At 44.8% G+C, this 20,628-nt stretch overlaps 1 protein-coding gene across 1 annotated transcript in view; it reads left to right on the top strand.

Moving 5' to 3' along the window:
• The first annotated feature begins 2,007 nt into the window (after positions 1-2,007).
• The window catches only part of LOC125133200 (WD repeat-containing protein 87-like), a 41,831-nt gene continuing 23,210 nt past the window's right edge, over positions 2,008-20,628 (top strand). The window contains exons 1-3 of the mRNA XM_047791328.1: positions 2,008-2,153; positions 13,199-13,280; positions 13,847-14,380. Of these exons, the coding sequence (XP_047647284.1) occupies positions 2,008-2,153; positions 13,199-13,280; positions 13,847-14,380 (762 nt within the window). The remainder of the gene's footprint in view (positions 2,154-13,198; positions 13,281-13,846; positions 14,381-20,628) is intronic.

Here is a 20,628-nt window from a genome sequence, read left to right as displayed (position 1 = left end):
TTGGATTCACCTTGGAGGCCAAGGGCAATGAGAGCTCTGAGTGTGTAGTTGGGCTTTTCCATGTCAGACTACATATCAGGTCACATGGAGTCTATGAAAGCTGTGGGCTGGTGACAGGGAGCCTCAAAAAGGATGAATGACCCAACAGCCAAGCAAGGCAGCAGAAGTAAGGATGGCCCAGCTGGCTCTGCAGGCTTGATTCATTTCTCCTTTTTGGCTTTTGTTTACTTATCTGTGTCCAAAAGAGGATAGTGCACATATTCCAAATATAAGGCATGAAAGGGGACATCACTACAGATCCAGCAGACACTAAAAGGATAAAGACTACTATGAATAATTATGCCCAAACATTTGACAACACAGATGAAAAGGACAAATTCCTTGAAAGATCCAGAGAGGGAATAGTAATATGTATCAAATTCATTTTGCAGGATATCAGTGGGTCCTCTGGTCAAAAATCGAACAACCAAACAAAACACAGTGACAAAAAGATAGCCTTAACTATTGTGGTCCTAGAGTCAGAAAGTCTGTGGGTGGCTGTTCAGGGAGCCTCAAAATTGTGGTATTGACTATAACAACCTAGATATACTTTTGCTTATGTCAGAATGGCAGAGATGAGGGCTTGTTCATATTTTCTCTTTATTATAAAAATTTTCAATCACAGAAGTAACAGAAGGTATTATAGTGAACCCCCAGATCCCCATCACCTAGATATTATTGTAAAGATCTTGTAAAAATTGCTTCATCTATTTTTTTCCTTTGTTGAAGTATTTTATTTTTGTCTTTTCTATGGCTGCACCCGAGGCATATGGAGGTTCCCAGGCTAGGGGTCTTATCAGAGCTGTAGCCACTGGCCTACACCACAGCCACGGCAACGTGGGATCCGAGCCGCATCTGCCACCTACACCTCAGCTCATAGCAATGCCAGATTCTTAACCCACTGAGCAAGGCCAGGGATCGAACCCGCAACCTCATAGTTCCTAGTTGGATTTGTTAACAACTGAGCCATGATGGGAACTCCTGTTGAAGTATTTTTAAATAAATTACATAATCTAACTGGAAATATTTTGATATTCCTCTCTAAAAAATAAAATTTTCTTACATAATAATTTTCACATCTAACAAAATTAATAAATCACTAGTATCACCCAATACTCTACACAAATTTCCCTGGTTGTCTTCCAAAATGTCCTTTTATGTTTAGTTTGTTTGAATTCTGCTTCAAACAAAGTGTACACACTGGGCTTTATTGCTGTGCTTCCTAAGACTCTTTTAATCTTAACAATTTACATTTCCCTCTCTACAGGTTTTCCATACCATTGATTTGTTGAAGACACTGAATCAATTATCCTGTAATTTCTCCCATGTAGGGTTTTTGGTGGTTTTTTTTTTTTGTCTTTTTTGGGCTGCACCCAAGGCATGTGGAAGTTCCCAGGCTAGGGGTCGAATCGGAGCTACAGCTGCCAGGCTATGCCATAGCCACAGCAGCACCAAATCTGAGCCGTGTCTGCAACCTATACTACAGCTCACTGCAACTTGAGATCCTTAACTCACTGATCCTGCATCCTCATGGATCCTAGTCAGATTCATTTCCACTGAGCCACGACAGGAACTCCCCCAATGTAGTTTTTTGATTAAGCAGAGTTTTGCTAAATGAGGTCTGGATGTGCTTCAAGGGTCCCTGAAACTCTTGAAATTCGATGAAAAAGAATTGTTGGTATGTGCTAGGTACTCCCCCAACTCACTCCCCCTTCCCTGGGGGAATAAACCTATAGCTTTCATCAGATTCTCGAGGAAGTCCTTGACACAAATTTTAATTTACCACTTAAGGAGAGAGCAGAGACACCTGGACTTTGGTTCAGATGTTGCCAATAATGAGTTAAATAACTTCCAGCAAGTATCTTCCCCTCACTGGGCCCTGGATTTCTCATTTTTGAAGGAATAGTTATAATTAAGGCATCTCAATGATATTAGGAAGGGTTTCCAGTCCTGTATCCTTCTCCCAAAATGCGTGCTCAGGATAATGTGACTTTCCCTCCTGCGCGCACAGCCACCAACTGCTCTAAACCGGAAAATAGGGAGTTGACCTTGGGTAAGACCCCGAAGGAGGAGGATTTTAATTTCCTGGAAGAATTTTACATGCCCAAAGTCAAGTGAGTGAATAAAAACACTCAATTGAGATTGGACAGAGAAGACTGGGGAAATGTGGAGACCATCCAAAGTGTCCATAGACGGATGCATGTGTGAGCAAAATGTGTTATGTGCATATACAATGAAATATTGAGGCAGAATATTAACTCAGGTCATCAGTGTAGGAGCATGGGATATGGCCATTGATTAACATTTATGGCCTAAGGGCTCCAGGGAGTAACATCCCCAGAGGCCTTTTTTACTATAGGGAATGTACCTACGCCCAGATGGACATTAATCCCTAATTCCCTGTGACTCAGTTTACGGAAAGAAAAGGACAAAGAAACTATGAGACTCACAGGACACTTCCACCCCTCAGACCCTATTGGACAAGGACTGATGTAGGTAATTGAACAAGGCCAATGAGAGAAAACCACATCTTTCTGGACCCCACTTTGGTGCCCCTCCCCACCTTTAAGAGATTGAAAACCCCTACAGGACAATAGAGGAAGGGGGCTCTTCTCCCCGCTCCCAGCAACTCTGGGCGCCATCTGCTTTCCTTTAATGAAGACTTTGCTTGCTTGCTGCCTGTGTGTTGACGGAGTTCATTCTTCGACTGCCGTGAACAAGAACCCGGATTCCAGGACCGTCTTTCCGGCATCAATATTACTCAGCCTTGAAAAGGAAGAAAAGCAGGAAATACTGCAATATGCTACAACATGGATGAAGCTTTGAGGACATTATGCTAATAAGCCAGTCACAAAAGACAAGTACTGCATGATTCCACTTATGAGGTTCCTAAAGTAATCAAAGTAAAAAAAACCAAGTAAAATGGTGGTTACCAGGGGCCAAGGAAGGTGGAGTGGGAGTTATTGTTTAATAACTATATAGTTTCAGTTTGACAAGATGAAAATTATGGAGATTAATGGTGGTAATGACTACACAACATTGTGAATGCATTTATTACCACTGAATTGTACATTAAGAATGGTTAAAATGTGGTTACAATTTTATGTGTATTTTACCTCAATTTGTTTTAAAGTAGAGAAATGGGGTGCTAGATGGAGACTATGAGGACAAAGGAGGGCTTTTTTTTTTTTTTTTTTTTAAGAGATGGGAGACATCACTTAATGGGAATGATCCAGGAGATAGTGAGAAATTCCTGCAGCGATGAATTTGAGTAGGTAATAGCAATTCAGTGTACAAGCACAGGGGTGCGTTTCAGACAGGAATATGGGCTCTTCGTCTATAGTTATTGAGAGAAAGGGGAGTAGATGAGTATTTACATCATGGACCATGAAGAGGTTTCCCTCTGGTTATACGTGATATTGTCATTGACATAGGAAGCTAGGTCATCAACTGAGTGAAGAAGGGAGGTGTCAGAAGTCTGAGGACAGAAGTAATGAAATAGAGGTCCAGGACAGCAGCAGAGTCCGTAGACTTGGAACAAGTTATAAGATTGCTAGGCAGCAATACATTCCTATTTGAGGTTAGTGGTCATGAATTTCAATGAAAGTAGTTATTAGCATGGTAAATATTTCTCCAGCTATGTTCACTTACATGGATGTAAGCATGAAGTTGGGAGAGAACTGAATTTAACCAGGCCTAAGGTTTTTCTTTTTTCTTTTTAGGGCCACACCTGTGGCATATGGAGGTTCTCAGGCTAGGGGTTGAATTGGAGCTGTAGCCACCGGCCTATGCCAGAGCCACAGCAATGCCAGATCCGAGCCGCGTCTGCAACCTACACCACAGCTCAGGGCAACGCCAGATCCTTAACCCACTGAGCAAGGCCAGGGATTGAACCCACAACCTCAAGGTTCCTAGTCGGATTTGTTAATCACTGAGCCACGACGGGAACTCCCGCCCCCCCTCCCCCGGACTTCTTATACAGTATTTGCCGCACAGAAACAGAAAGATTCTTTAAAAATGAACATCAGGAGTTCCCGTCGTGGCGCAGTGGTTAACGAATCCGACTAGGAACCATGAGGTTGCGGGTTCGGTCCCTGCCCTTGCTCAGTGGATTGGCGTTGCTGTGAGCTGTGGTGTAGGTTGCAGACGTGGCTCGGATCCCGCGTTGCTGTGGCTCTGGCGTAGGCCGGTGGCTACAGCTCCGATTCAACCCCTAGCCTGGGAACCTCCATATGCCGCGGGAGCGGCCCAAGAAATAGTAACAACAACAACAACAACAACAAAAAAGACAAAAGACAAAAAAATAAATCAATAAATAAATAAAAATGAACATCAGATCACACATCTCCTTTGTTGAAAACTCTCCAGTGGTTCCCTATCTAGGAGAAAAAGACAAAGACTTTACAATGAGCTAGGAGATCTGTATAATCTGAAGTAAAAGCCCCTCCTCTCACCTAAGTACACTTCCTATTGCTCTTCCTCTGATTCAGCACCAACAAAAACTTGCTCAAACATGTGAAATGCCATCCCCTCTCAGGGACTTGGCACTTGCTATTCCTCTGCCTGGAATGTTCTTCCCCCAGACAAACACATAGATTTACTTTTCACTTCCTTCAGATTTCTGCTCAAACATCACCTTATCAGCAGGGCCTCCTCCCCGGTCTCCCTCCATCATTCTCCATCCCCCTTACCTGGCTTTATTTTTCTTCATAGCACTTAGCAGCGGACATTGCTGTATTTATGGGCTATCTCTCCCTGCTTCATGCCAGCTCTGTGAAGGAAATTACTCTGTTCCGTTCACTGCTTATTCCCAGTGCCTAGCATCGTGCCTCATACACAAACTCTAAATAGTTCTTGAATTGAGCGAATGTATGTGTATCAGCTGTTAGTATCTATGTGACTAAAGGCAAGGCTTGGCTCTTGTGGATTAGAACAGTGATACACCAAGCGATTGATGCAGTGATGCTAATGAATTTAGTTCAAAAACTTAAAAAAAAAAATCTACCTACTCACCATGGAGGGCATATTCACCAGGAGAGATGCTATAGGCTTGCAGCTTAATAATGCTATCTCTTCAGTTCCTCCTAGCTATAATCTTAAAGGGTCTCAAATTACTCAGTTAATCAGGAGCAGAACTGTAGCTGAAGCCTATTCATCAATTCACTAACCTCTGTCGATCACTCTAACATTCAGACACTAGGCTAGGGTTGAGGAGGGGAAAGAATGTACAATACTGAGTAAAGTTCAATCCCTGCCCATAAGGAGTATACAGTCTATCAGCTGAGATAGTCCAGCAATTACGAAGTAGATCAGTACGGCTATTCCTACATCAATAGGATTAAGTAGAGACTTCAGCAGGTACACACAGGAGGGACACTAACGTAGTGGGGCGGAGTGGGATCAAGAGAGGATCAGACAAGAATATGATGGTGTACAGCAGGCAATGAGGATTTTTATTTATTCATTTTTTGCTTTTTAGGGCTGTACCTGCGGCATATGGAGGTTCTCAGGCTAGGAGTCAAACTGGAGTTACAGCTGCCGACATACGCCACAGCCACAGAGAGGCTGGATCTGAGCCACATCTGCAACCTACGCCACAGCTCACGGCAATGGCAGATTCTTAAGCGAGGCCAGGGATGGAAACTGTATCCTCATGGATCCTAGTTGGGGTTTGTTAACCACTGAGCCACAAAGGGACCACCTGAAGATTTTTTTTTTTTTTAATGGCCGCACCTGCGGCATATCTATGTCCCCAGGCCAGGGACTGAATCCAAGCTGCAGCTGAGACCTATGCCATAGCTGTAGCAATGCCTTTAACCACTGCATTGGGCCAGGGATTGAACCCACACCTCTGCAGTGACCTGAGCCACTGCAGTGTGATCCTTAACCCACTTCCCCACAGTAGGAACTACCTGAGGATATTTAGAATGCAGAATCAAGAGGTCACACATGCCAACTAGGCTTTCTTCTCATGTAACTTGCGCACATGTTGTTTTTTCTGGAAAAGGTATGGGGTTTTGTGTGAACGTGAGGGAACGGAAGAGAAAAAGAGCTCAGCATGGGACATAATGATTTTGAGGTGCTTGTGGGACAAGGAAATGGAAATGTCCAATGGATGGTTGGAAAACGGAAGAGAAAAAGGGCTCAGCATGGGACATAATGATTTTGAGGTGCTTGTGGGACAAGGAAATGGAAATGTCCAATGGATGGTTGGAAATCTGTGCCTGGAACTCAGAAGAAAAGTCTGGGCTGGAGACACAAGTTAGAAAGTCATAAATATATGGAAAAAAATTGAAGTCTTGGAAATTGTTGAGATTGTCCAAGGAGTATAAAGTAGGAAGAGAAAAGCGTATGGGATATAACTCTAAAGAGTACCAACATTTAAGGGATGGGTAGGTAGAGCTGGAGGAGACCGACAAGTTTTTAATATCTGTATTTATCTATATTATTCTGAAAGCAAACATGAGGTTTCTGGATCAGAGATCAGACATTATTATTATTATTATTATTACTTACAGCAATAACAGCATTAGTTCCCCAAGCTCAGTACCCTGTAAGTGACATTATGGAAGCCAAATGGACCCTACTCATACAAAAGGATTTTTTTCTGGCCACACCCATGGCATGTGGACATTCCCGGGCCAGGGATCAAACCTGAGCCATGGCAGTGAAAGTGCCAAATCCTTAACCACTAGGCCCCAAAGCATGTTTTTAATTACAAGAAGGACCTGGATTTTATGAAATCCGAGAGTTTAGACTACATGCTTCCTACCTGCCACCCTGCCCTCCTAAGTGAGGGAAAGAAATTTCGTCTCCCTAATGTAAACACATCCCTCAGAATATCAGTCAGGTTTCTCAGGAGCAGAAAGGGTGAAGTCCCTACCTTACAATGCAAGAATTTGGCTCTGAGAGAGTTTTATGACCCTTTGAACAGAAGCAGATGGCTGCAGGTCCAACACCACTGGAATGTGAGAAGCAAATGCATACGGGGAAAAGGGAGACATTCCCTAGCACATCATTCTCCTTTGGTCAAGAAAACAAACCATGCAGAAGCATGACAATATTCAAAGAGTACTGCTTCCCTAATAGAGACTTGGAGGGAGAACGATCAAGAAAGTATAAGACCAGAAAAGCCATGGCAGGAGGAACGTTTCAAGGAGAGAGAGGTCAGTCAGTTACTGCTCAGAGGTATGAAAAGGATTGAAGGGCATTCACAGGATTTAGCAACGAGAAAGTTGTGGTGACTAAGACCAAAGCATATTCAGTGAAGAGGTGGGGGTTGAAGCTACACTGCAGTGTGCTGAGGAGTGAATAGATGGCAGGAAGAAAAGACAACGTAAATTCATTGGGACTGACTGATGTAGGGGGAGCTAGCAGTACCCCATCAGAAGGCAGGGTGGAAAGACTTTAGTATGGGAGAAACTCACATATGTTTGACATGCTGATGGGGCCAAATCAGCAGAGACTTGAAGACTGAGGAGAAAATGTGGAACATTGGGTGTATTGGTGTAAGTGACATACTTGAGAAAACAAGAGAGGAGTTCCCGCTGTGTTGCAACAGGACCAGTGGCATCTCTGGAGTGCTGGGATGCAGGTTCCATCCCCGGCCTGGCATGGTGGATTAAGGATCTGGCATGCTGCAGCCACAGCACAGGTTGCAACTGCAGCTTGGATCTGATCCCTGGCCTGCAAATTCCACAGGCCCTGCAACAGGGAGGGAAGGAAGGAGGGATGGAGGGAGGGAGGGAGGAAACAAGAGAGAGAGAATGGGGTACAGAGTCCAGCTGGAAGAATTAGCTTTAGACAAGAGTAGAAGCAGGGAAGGGTTGGTTTATCTTTCCAACATAGAGAAATAAGTAAAGTTAGGTAAAACTGTAGAGATGGTAGATGATGAGAAGTTAAGGAAATTGTTAAGGAAAAAATGTTCAATGACACTTGTTAAGGCCTGGTAAGAAAGAGTTTATTCAAGGGGGAAAACTATCTTGATAAATATAGAGATCACTGTGATGGAATTTTATAGTGAGGGAGAGAGATTGGGCTAAGCTCTGAATACAACATGGTGAATGGGAATTTTTTTTTTTTTTTTTTTGCTTTTTCTAGGGCTGCACCCACAGCATATGGAGGTTCCCAGGCCAGGGGTGTAATCAGAGCTGTATCTACCGGCCTACACCACAGCCACAGCAACACAGGATCTGAGCCGCGTCTGCAACCTACACCACAGCTCACGGCAACACCGGATCCTTAACCCACTGAGCGAGGCCAGGGATCGAACCCAAAACCTCATGGTTCCTAGTCAGATTCGTTAACCACTGAGCCACGACGGGAACTCCACAACATGGCAAATGGGAATTTATAACCAAGGATCAGGGTAGGGGTCAGTGGATGGAAAATTACTGAGAAGAAACAATCCCAAACTCCTAGGGGTAGGGGTAAGGGGATACTGGTAAAACCAACCTAACGTGATTTTTGTTGCAGACAGGTCAGGGTGATCAGACATCACCTGGGAGGTGGGAGAGGCTGAGGAACCCGATTAGGTATGGAGGGTGATCAGGTGTCAAAGGATGGGGGTTCTTGCCCAAAGATTTTACAAGGAAGTGTACAGATGGACCCAGGAGAAGTTCAGGAGCCTGACCAAAGTTTGGTCAAGCAAAGAATCTTTGTTAGTCCTCCCATCTATTCCTTTTTTTTTTTTTTCACAGCTCCACCAGCGGCATATGGAAATCCCCAGGCTAGGGGTCAAATCGGAGCCACAGCTGCCGGCCTATGCCACAGCCACAGCAACGCTGGATCCAAGCCACATCTGTGACCTACACTGGCCTACACTTGTGGCAATGCCTGATCCTTAACCCACTAAGCAAGGCCAGGGATCCAACCCACATCCTCACAGACACTATGTCTGGTTCTTAACCTGCTGAGCCACAATGGGAACTCCTATAGTCTCTTTTTTGAGTGAAATAAAAAGTTATTTGCTGGGAGCGTGCAGGGAGTGAGAAAAGACTTGAATTGGTAGGGCACTCCTCTCCAAGGATGTACAATATTCTCAAGGAGTGCTTAGCACCTGGGTGCAAGAGCCGTGAATGTTGTCAAATAAAAACAAATTCAGACTTGACTAAGGAGAGACTATTCAAAGACTATTGCAATATAGAGAAGGCTGCAACCTCATTCTCAAGTGTCTCAAAGTCAAGGTGTCTCATCTTTTACAGGGAGGGCTAGTAGGAAATTTTAAGAGGAAAGTGGGCAAGTGAGGAGGTGAGCAGGCAGCACCATCAAATTCATGGGACAGGAAACCTTTTTCCCTGTGGTTCAGCCCAAAGCTGATTCTCAGGAAGAACTGTTAGGGGATGATGTTCTGTATTTTAGTGCTTGTTCAGACCTGAGGTCTAGCTAAACTTCAGGGGCTTTCAGGGAGGGGCAAAGCCTGACCAAGACAAGGCAGAGGGGTGAAAATATGGGCAACTTTGAACACTTGGTCAATGTGGACAGATGGACTGGTCTACAGTGGGAAGGTTTAAAAAAATTTTTTTTTATTGAAGTACAGTTTATTTACATGTCATGTCAGTTTCTGGTGTATAGCAAAGTGATTCAGTTATATATTTATATATTCTCTTTCAGATTTTTTTTTAAATCTTTTTGTCTTTTTAGGGCCGAACCCGCAGCATATGGAGGTTCCCAGGCCAGGGGTTGAATCAGAGCTGTAGCTGCCAGCCTACACCACAGCCACAGCAACACGGGATCCAAGCCAAGTCTGCAACCCACACCACAGCTCACAGCAATGCCAGATCCTCAACCCACTGAGCAAGGCCAGGGGTTGAACCCACAACCTCATGATTCCTAGTGGGATTCGTTAACCACTGAGCCACGACAGGAACTCCTCAGATTGTTTTCCATTAGTTTATTACAAGATATTAAATATAGTTCCCTGTGCTATACAGTAGGACCTTGTTGCTTATCTATTTTATACATAATAGTTTGTATCTGCTAATCCCAAACTCCTAATTTATTCTTCCCCTTCCTTTACCCTTTGGTAAGTCTGTTTTCTATGTTTGTTTTCTATGTCTGTGTAAGTCTGTCTTATACATAAGTTCGATTGTATATTTATTTATTTATTTATTTTTGTCTTTTTGCCTTTTCTTGGGCCGCTCCCGCTGCATATGGAGGTTCCCAGGCCAGGGGTCAAATCAGAGCTGTAGCCAACGGCCTACACTGCAGCCACAGCAACCTGGGATCCGAGCTGCATCTGCGACCTACACCACAGCTCATGACAACGCCAGATCCTTAACCCACTGAGCAAGGCCAGGGATTGAACCCGCAACCTCATGGTTCCTAGTTGGATTTGTTAACTACTGAGCCACGACAGAAACTCCAGATTGTATAATTTTTTAGATTCCACATATAAGTGATATCATATGTTTGTCTTTCTCTGTCTGATTTACTTCATTTAGTATGATCATCTCTAGGTCCATCCACGTTGCTGCAAATGGCACTATTTCATCTTTTTATGGCTGAGTAATATTCCATTGTATACATGTACTATACCTTCTTTATCCATTCATCTGTTGATGGACATTTAGGCTGCTTCCATGTCTTGGCTGTTGTAAACAGTGTTGCCATGAACATTGAGATGCACATATCTCTTCTCCAGATATATGCCCAGGAGTAAGATTGCTAGATCATATGGTAACTCTATTTTTAGTTTTTTAAGGAAACTCCAGAAGGTTTTCCATACTGGGTACACCAATTTACGTTGCCACCAACAGTGCAGGTGGGTTCCCTTTTCTCCACACACTCTTCAGCATTTATTATTTGTAGACTTTTTTGTTTTGTTTTGTCACAGCTGTGGCATGTGGAAGTTCCCAGGCCAGGAACTGAAACCACACTACGGGAATTCCCACTGTGGCTCAGCAGTAACGAACCCAACGAATCCATGAGAATGCAGGTTCAAACCCTGGCATCACTCAGTGGGTTAAGGATCCAGCATTGCCATAAGTTGAGGTATAGGTCACAGACATGGCACGGATCTGACATTACATAGCTGTGGCACAGGAAGGCAGCTACAGCTCTGATTTGCCCCCTGGCCTGGGAACTTCCACAGGTGTGCCCCCCCCCCAAAAAAAGAAAGAAAGAAAGAAAGAAAGAAAGAAAGAAAGAAAGAAAGAAAGAAAGAAAGAAAAGAAAAGAAAAGAAACGAAACTATGCCACAGCATTGACCTGAGCCACTGCAGTGACCTGAGCCACTGCAATGCCAGATCTTTAACCCACTGCGCCACAAGGGAATTCCTATTATTTGTAGACTTTCTGACAATGACTGCTCTGAGTGTGAGGTGGTACTTCATTGCAGTTTTGATCTGTATTTCTCCAATAATCAGCAATGTTGAATATCTTTTCATTTGCCTGGTGTCCTTCTGTATGTCTTCTTTGGAGGAATGTCTGCGTTTTCTGCCCATTTTTCTGATCAGGTCATTTTGTTGTTGTTGTTATTGAGCTGTATAAGCTGTGTGCATATTTTAGAAATTAAACCCCTGTTGGTGATATCGTTTGTAAATATTGTCTCAATTATGTTTTCCTTTGCTGTGCAAAAGCTTTTAAGTCCCATTTGTTTATTTTGGGTTTTATTTCCATTGCCTCAGGAGACACAGTGGGAGGTTTTGCTAAGCCTGAGGAAAGAAGAGGCAATGGGGATTTACGTGTACTGGCAGAGGAGTGTATATATCAAATGCACATGGTATGTAGGCTAGATCGAGAAGGATATAGAGTCAGCAGGGAAGTTGATCAATAGGGAGGAAAAGTCAGTCATGGGAAACCCGGATGCAGTTGAATAGAGCAAACAAAAGAATAAGAGGCAATATTCCTCTGGCTTACTTAGCCCAGGGCCAGCTGACAGGCAAGTAGGGAGCACCCTTGCTGAAATTATTCAAACTAATCCTAAAGTGTTCACCCTGCCCTGCCCTGCCTTTCCTGCAGAAGCCTGTGACCTAATGCTTCCCCTCACTCCCGTTTTCTGCCTCCTAACTACCCTGGTATCTTTCTCATTCGGCCTGTATGGTGCACCATGCCTCCTGTCTCTAGGACCTGTGAGTCTAACAAGCTGATTTCCTGAACCTCTTCTCTGTCTCCTCTTATGGCTGTACCTGACTAACCATCTCATAAATAATTCAAAATACAAAGAAACAAAAAAGTCACAATCCCTGTGAACTCTTGGAATTCAGACCACTTGCTCAAAGTTATTGGGGGATTTGGAGGCCAACATGTGTCTGGCAGCATGTGCAGCCTCCAGTAAGATGTAGTTGAAAAGAAACATGTATTAGTCTAGTAGTACTTTTAAAAACAGGATGGGGTCTGGAGTCAGATTACTTGGATTTAAGTCCCAGCTTTGCCACTTAGGGCAAGTTTCTGTATCTATCTGCAGGATGGGATATTAATAAAACCTACATGTATCAGTTAGGGAATGGAAGCAGAGAGGTGGATGAGGAGGAAAGATGATAGTTTGAACCAGGGAGAAGGCAGCAGCATAAGTCAAGAGTGGAGTTTCCCTGTGGCTCAGTGGGTTAAGGATCCAGCATTGTCACTGCAGTGGCAGGATATATATTTTCTAAGAGTTTTATTAGAAACTAGTTTTATTAAGGGCAGTAGTGGATGAGAGAAGGGAAATAAAGAAAAGCTCTGTGTATGTCGTTTGTTTTCAAGGTGAGAGAATTGCTGGAGTTAAGAACTAGATAAACAAAAGAGGGTGAGAGCGAGTGGCCAAGTAGAGGGACCAGCTTTAGATAAGGATATTCTTATCCAGTTATGGGATGAAAGCTAAAGCAGTGTACATACGCTGGCACAGATGCAGGTTCGTAGGTAGGTGTGTGAGTCTGGAGAGTCTCTCCTGACAGCTTCCCTCTTCTCCGTGAAGTGAGAAGCAGGGTTATTTGCTGAGGAAAAGGCAATAGGAGTATGTGTTGTAGGTTGAAAAGTTGTGTACGCAGTGAATGGACTTAGAAAAACAAAAGACATAGTGTTTGCTGGGAAGCATGAAGAAACTTTTGAGGTTTGGGGCCAGGTCCAGTTGCGTTACTTAAGGAGAAGTGACCACACATTGCCTGCTGGGAAAGCTTCCTCTCTCCTCAGGATTTCCTGAGGCTGTAATCCACCTGCCTATGCTACCTTTTCTCCTGAGAGTTGCTGAGGAGGTGGGCGAGACGAAATATAAGGAGCTACCGACGAAGCACACTGGGGAACTAGAAGTCTCCCAACATCAGGTATGGGAAGGGCTATAGTTCCAGTCCACTCCCCAAGGCTATCCACTTGGCATAGGCAACACTGGGGAAGTGGATTGGAAGGGAAGGTAAACCCCCAGGAGCTGCCCAGCAAACATACTGGGAATTGAAGTCCCCAAGGAGTAGCGTATGGGGAGCGTCAGTCCACTCCCATATCCCCACCCCGCCACCCCGTCCTCTCCCTCCTCTACTATGGTCTGAGGACGCTGGGGAACAGGCTTGACTTAAGGGGAAGGCGGAACTTAGTAATTTAGGAGGAATGGTATTGGAAACTGCAGTTTCCCCAACGCAGGATTGAGTTGCACACTGGAAAATCCAATCCTCTAGATGTCATGACCCAGGGTAGAAAGGCCTGGCCTAGGGAGCGCTGCCTGGACGCTGGGAAATGTAGTCCCGCCACGGCGGCCCAAACTAGGAGTCGAGGTCCTCTCGCCGTCGTGGGCGTTGTTCTGAGCCCCCTGCCAGGAGGGACGAAGTCTCCCCCTCCCGTGGGAGCTCCCGCATTACTAGCCACCCTTTCAGGCCCTTCTCCCTGTTCCATCCTCTAGGTGTCTCCGAATTGGAGACGGGGAAAGCGCCGAGACCCGTCGAGAAAGAAGGCAGAAGAGAACGTGAGAGATCGAGGCCAGGGAAGGCCGCTGTCGAGCGGGAGTGGGCAGACTGAGCCCTGCGGGGCTTCCCGCGTGAACGGGAGGTGTTGGGTGGGGAAAGGCCCTCGAGGGAGGCAGGGCGCTGGGACGGACGCCCCTGGTGGCCCGTGTGCGCAGGCGGGTCTGTGCGACCCTCTCTCTCATCCTAGACACGCCCCCGTGCCTGCACGCAGGCGTGCTCAGTACGTCTCGAGCGCTTTCCCGCCAACATGTGGCGTTGGCGCTTCCGAGCCCAAGCAAGGCGGGAGAAGGGCTCTGGGCGCCAAATGGAGCGATGCTTTCGTCTCCGACGCACGTCCCTCTTCCCAGCCCCGTACCCGACCTCGCTTTCCTCAGGTCCTCTATACCGAAGGCAGGAAGAAGAGGGAAGGGGCAGGGCGCACACTCTCAGGTTTGCCTTCTGGTGGCCGCCCTGCCCGCCAGTTTGCCTCTGTGAGGGGTGGTGCAGAAAGAAGCCGGAGAAATATTTGGGTACTGTCTACTGTTCTCTACTACTGGTGTTTCTATAAAAGATTTTGCTTTGTGGCTTCATGGCGCCTGGTGGGGCCCGGGCATTGGCCTTGTACCGGGTGCAAGGAGACCCTCTGTAACCACAAATTGGCAGCTTCATGCAGGCCGCTGATGCACGGCCTCTGTCATAAAGGCAGGGGCCTCACACGCATATGCGCGCAGATCCGGTGACAGTGGCATAATGGCTAAGAACATGCCTGGACTCTGACTGGCCCTGGCACATTCTAGCTGTGTGGCTGAAGAAGGGCATCATAGTACCTTAAAGTTGGGCTGCCACGTTCAGTAAATGAAAATGAAGGCCCTCTCTTGAAGTTTGGATTTTAGTTAAAAGACGGATAATTTTTAGCATAGGATGTCTCAAATATTGCTTAACTGAAATTCAAATTTAACTGAGAATCAAATTCAGATTGTATTGTATTTTATCTGGCATTCCTAATTTAAGGCAGTATAGGAGCAGTGCAGGAACAGTCCTTAGAATAGTGCCTGGCATGTGTAAACAGGCAATAAAATGTATATGAAAGGGCCAAACTCCTCCAGCCACACCTCATCCCAACACATAAGTGTCAGTAGTCATCTGGCTGTAATCGAAATGACCAGCCCTCAGAAAGCCACTCTGTCACACAAGGTCAGTTTACATGCCCACACCATCCCACTCTGCTATGATAAAGAGCCAGATTCTCCCTGCCTTCCAGCAACCCATTGATTCAGGTGGGAATTTTGAGTTTCTTGATGATGTTGGTGCTGTGTCACTGGACACAAGTGGTAGGGAGGGGTGGAGTTGGGAGAGTCTGAACCATTATGATGTTGGAGCTAGTGACACTCTATAGAAAGCTAGGACTAGAGTCTGTCTCTTCTAGAATTAGGAGCGTGTTATCTTCTGTGGAGGATAAAGGTGTGTGAGCTGGGAGGGGCTAGGGAAGGAATGGGAAGCCTGCAATTTCTATGATGTTTGTAACAGGTTCCCAGCCTGGAGAATATGTATTGAGTGGCATTGGTCCCACTGCGCTCATTAAGACATCTGACATATATGAGATAAGAGTTTGTTCAGTCTGAGAAGTCTAAAGGAATAAAGAAAACATCAAAGTGGCAGAACCTAGAATTATAAATGTAAGTCTATTTGAATCTCAGATTTCTTTCTTCATCTCTCCTCTTCTTCCTCAGTCTCTTGAGGCCCCGAGACTTATCTCCAAATAATAGCACCCTGAATTTATGCTGTAGTGTTTCTTTGTAAAATCTTTTGAGTTTCATTATCTCACTTTATTTTTAAAAGCTTTCATAGGGAAAAAGAGAGGGGAGTCCTCTCTGAGGCTAAGGGGGGTTAAAATGAAATGCCTGACTCACTGCAAACCTGGTGAAATGGAGTGTTAGCAGGATTTAAACAGAAGTGTCAGGCATATTCCATTTTCCCAGCCAGAGCTCCAAGTTTTAAATTAAGAGGAGATTTTAGGGAGTCTGAGATTGTGGAATCATTTCTCTTCACATCAGCTTGGTGTAGCAGTCCATTCTCTCGTCCACTCTCCCTCCTTTATGGTATCTTCCTCCTGATATTTAAACATGTTTAATTAACTCATTAAAAAAAATCCTTCTCTCCAGGGGCCATTTGGTCCTCCCATGCACGTCCTTGAGAATCATATGTAGTATCTGGAAGGTTTAAAGTTTACTTGTGGTACAAATTGAAATAAGGGAGTTCCCGTCGTGGCACAGCAGAAACATCCGACTAGGAACCATGAGGTTGCGGGTTCAATCCCTGGCCTTGCTCAGTGGGTTAAGGATCCGGTGTTGCCGTGAGCTGTGGTGTAGGTTGCAGATGCGGCTTGGATCCCGCGTTGCTGTGGCTCTGGCGTAGGCTGGCAGCTACAGCTCCGATTGGACCCCTAGCCTGGGAACCTCCATATGCCGTAGGAGTGGCCCAAGAAATGGCAAAAAGACAAAAAAAAAAATTTTTTTTCCTTGACCCTATATACTCTTCTTCTCTCTTGCTTTCTCCCCCGATCCCCAAACTTTTGAAAAGCTGCACTTAAGTTTCTTACTTTTCATTTACTCCTCAGCTCCATCCAACTTGACTTCAAGAATCACTTTTCCAGAGTTCCCACTATGGAGCAACGAGTTAGGGATCTGCCGTTGTCTTTGTGGCCTGGGAACTTGCAAGTGCTTCAGGTGCAGCCAAAAAAGGGGGGGAAAATCTCTCTTCTGTGATATTGTTTTCATTTAGGACACCAGTACCATTTACCAAATCCATTCTTTGGCTCATCATAATTGACGTCTTTGTTACAGTTCATCTGCCTTCATGAAACTCCTCCTCTGGTTTCTGGGAGAACACCTTATCTTTCTACAGTTTTTCCTTCTCACCGTGCTTCCCCATAATTATCTGGTTATCAGGTCTCCTTCTCGTGCTGCAGACTCCCCTGTGGGCATAGTCCTCTAGGTACTTGGCTTCAGCTCTCCCTGTAGGTGGATCATTTTCCTATTTCAAATCCTGATCTTTTTCCTGATCTCCAGACCCACATATCCAGTTGTCTCCATTTAGAGATTCCAAAACCGTTTCAACAAATCTAAAATCAAACTAATCTTCTCTCCTCTAATACTGCTCTTACTCTTCTTTTGTCCATCTGAATGCATTAAATTTCATTCAGAACCTCACTCAGAAACCCAGGAACCATTGTAGATTTCTCTTTTCCTGATTCTCCATATCCAACTAATCAAGACACATTCTAACTCCTAAGTGTTTTATGTGGTTCTCATCATTTGCTTTTCCTTTCCCACTGCTCTAAATCAGATTATATAAAATTATTTTCAGTGTTTCCCTAACACTTGCTCAAGATAAAAATTGAACTCCTTGGGAGTTCTCTGATGGCCTAGGGGGTCGAGGCTCCTGCGTTCTCACCGCTGTGGCTCTGATTGCTGCTGTGCGGCATAGGTTCAATCCCTGGCCCAGGAATTCCCACATACTGCCTGTGTGGCAAAAAAAAGAAAAAAAAAAAAAAACGCAAAAAACCAAGAGAGAACCTGAAATAAACGTTGCAACTCTCATTTAAAAAAAAAAAAAAAAAATTGAACTCCTTGGGAGTTCCCGTCGTGGCACAGTGGTTAACAAATCCGACTAGGAACCATGAGGTTGTGGGTTCCATCCCTGCCCTTACTCAGTGGGTTAAGGACCCGGCGTTGCCGTGAGCTGTGGTGTAGGTTGCAGACACTGCTCGGATCCTGCGTTGCTGTGGCTCTGGTGTAGGCCGGCGGCTATAGCTCCGATTCGACCCCTAGCCTGGGAACCTCCATATGCCACGGGAGCAGCCCTAGGAAAAGGCCAAAAGACCAAAAAAAAAAAAAAAAATTGAACTCCTTGGAGTTCCCGTAGTGGCTCTGTGATTAACGAACCCGACTAGTATTCATGAGGATGTGGTTTTGATCCCTGGCCTCGCTCAGTGGGTTAAGGATCCCATGTTGCTGTGAGCTGTGGTGTAGGTCACAGAGGCAGCTCAGATCCCGCATTGCGCTGGCTGTGGCCCACAGCTGTAGCTCTGTAGCTCTGATTAGACCCTTAGCCTGGAACCTCCATATGCTGCGGGTATGGCCCTAAAAAAAAAAAAAAAAAAAAAAAAACCCAAGAAACACCTTGGTATGGCACTTAATACTGATTCGCACATATCTAACCATTTTTCTTTCTTTCTTTCTTTCTTTTTTTTTTTTTTTTGGTCTTTTGAGGACTGCACTCGAAGCATATGGAGGTTCCCAGGCTAGGGGTCCAATCAGAGCTGTAGCCTCCGGCCTACACCAGAGCCACAGCAACGCCAGATCGGAGCCACATCTGTGACCTATACCACATCTCACGGCAACACCGGATCCTTAACCCACTGAGCGAGGCCAGGGATCAAACCCACAACCTTGTGGTTCCTAGTTGGATTTATTTCCCCTGTGCCACAACGGGAACTCCTCTAGCCATTTTTCTCCTACTGCCCTCTAGAACTTTGTGACTTTGTGCTGTAAGAATATTTAACTCCTTTGTAGTTTTGGACACAAATCATATTTTTAAGTGTGCCATTCCACCTAGAATGCCTTGGTAATCCTTTAATGCCTGCAGCCCCTCGTGCTTGGTGCCTTCTTAGTACCTGTGTTTCCTCCCTAGAGTCTTCCACAGGGTCCTGGGCAACTTCAGGTGCTCTGTTATAGCAATTACCTAGTTTTAACAATTGAAGTTTCTTGAGGACTTTTGCTTTTAGTATATCCAGTGAATAGCAAAATACATGTTATAAAGTAGAATGTCAACAAATATTTGTTGGCTATTATGGAGTTAGCATTTTTGGGTTATTTTCAGCTTTTTTTAAAAAAAATGTTATTGCAGTTGATTTACATTGTTCTATAAATTTCTGCTGTACAGCAAAGTGACCTAGTCATACATCTATACACATTCTCCTCATATTATCTTTCATCTTGTTCCATTGCAAGTGATTGGAGGTAGTTCCCTGTGCCACACAGCAGGACCTCATTGTCTATCCATTCTAAGTGTAACAGTTTGTAGCTATTAACCTGGAACTCCCCCTCCCTCCTCTCCCCCTTGGCAACCACAAGTCTGCTGTCCAGGTCTGTGAGTCTGTTTCTGTTTTGTTTGGTTTTGTTTTTTTCTCTTTTGTCTTTTTAGGGCTGCACCTGCTGCATATGGAGGTTCCCAGGCTAGGGGTCTAATTAGAGCTACAGCTGCTGGCCTACACCACAGCCACGGCAAGGCCAGATCTGATATGCGTCTGCGACCTACACCACAGCTCATGGCAACGCCGAATCCTCAACCCACTGAGCAAGACAAGGGACTGAACCCTCAACCTCATGGTTCCTAGTCACATTCGTTTCCACTGTGCCACGATGGGAACTCCCTGTTTCTGTTCTTTTGATAGGTTCATTTGTGCTGCATTTTAGATTTAAGTCATGAGCATCTTTGTGGGGTCATTCTCATAAGTTAGGTATTAAATGAAGATGGATAGATGATTGATAGATAATGGATAGATAAGTGATAGATAGGGCAGATATAGAAAAATGTGTAACATGTGGTAGGCCCTTAGTTATATGTAGGTTCCCCTTACTCCTGGAGAAACTTTTTTCACCCCAGCCCTTTTAATCACATGTATCTGTCATCTCACAGGTTCCTCCCTGTGAAAAAACAAAAACACGCCACCACCACCACCCCTGATCCAGGAAACCTGAATGCACTCCGAAGTTTCCCATCTTAATGTGTAAAGCATACATCTCTCTCTCCAGGGCCTCGGAGTCAGGTCCCATTGTTACATATCCTAATATATATTATCCTTAACATTTATTATAGCTGTAATTTGTTTTCAATTTAGAGAAATTGCAAAAAAGTAAAAATAATAGAGCAAATACTCATGTCCCCATAGCTCAGAAATTCACATCTGAAATTCGTTGTAATTAGTGTTTTGTGTAGTTATCCAGTGTCTGAATGCTTTTCTACAGATAGAATATTTTAGCATAATACAATATTTTCAAGGTTCATCCATGTTGTAGCATGTACCAGTACTCTCTCTCTTTTATGGGTGAATGTTCATTTATCAGTTGATGGACATTTAGATTGTTTATACTTTCGGGCTTATAAATAAAGCTACTGTGAACATTCATATACAAGTTTTTGAGTGAAGGTATTTTAAAAAACACTTTAGGAGTTCCCGTCATGGTGGAGTGGTTAACGAATCCGACTAGGAACCATGAGGTTGCGGGTTCGGTCCCTGCCCTTGCTCAGTGGGTTAACAATCCGGAGTTGCTGTGAGCTGTGGTGTAGGTCGCAGACACGGCTAGGATCCCGCCTTGCTGTGGCTCTGGCGTAGGCCGGCAGCTACAGCTCCAATTAGACCCCTAGCCTGGGAACCTCCATATGCCGTGGGAGCGGCCCAAGAAATGGCAAAAAACAAAAACAAAAACAAAACCACTTTATTTTTAAGAGCACTTTCAGTTTTATAAGAATTTTGGGAGGAAAGCACAGACATTTCACATATATTCCCTGTTCCCATATATGCATTGCCTCCCCTTCCGTACCATCACTTGCCAGAATGGTACATTAAAAAAAATTTATACAGGAGTTCCCGTCGTGGCGCAGTGGTTAACGAATCCGACTAGGAACCATGAGGTGGCGGGTTCGGTCCCTGCCCTTGCTCAGTGGGTTAACGATC

Source organism: Phacochoerus africanus, chromosome 8 (assembly GCF_016906955.1).
Source record: "Phacochoerus africanus isolate WHEZ1 chromosome 8, ROS_Pafr_v1, whole genome shotgun sequence".
Taxonomy (NCBI): Eukaryota; Metazoa; Chordata; class Mammalia; order Artiodactyla; family Suidae; genus Phacochoerus; species Phacochoerus africanus.
Note: the sequence above shows the minus strand (reverse complement) of the source record. Positions and strands in the feature narration are given on the sequence as shown.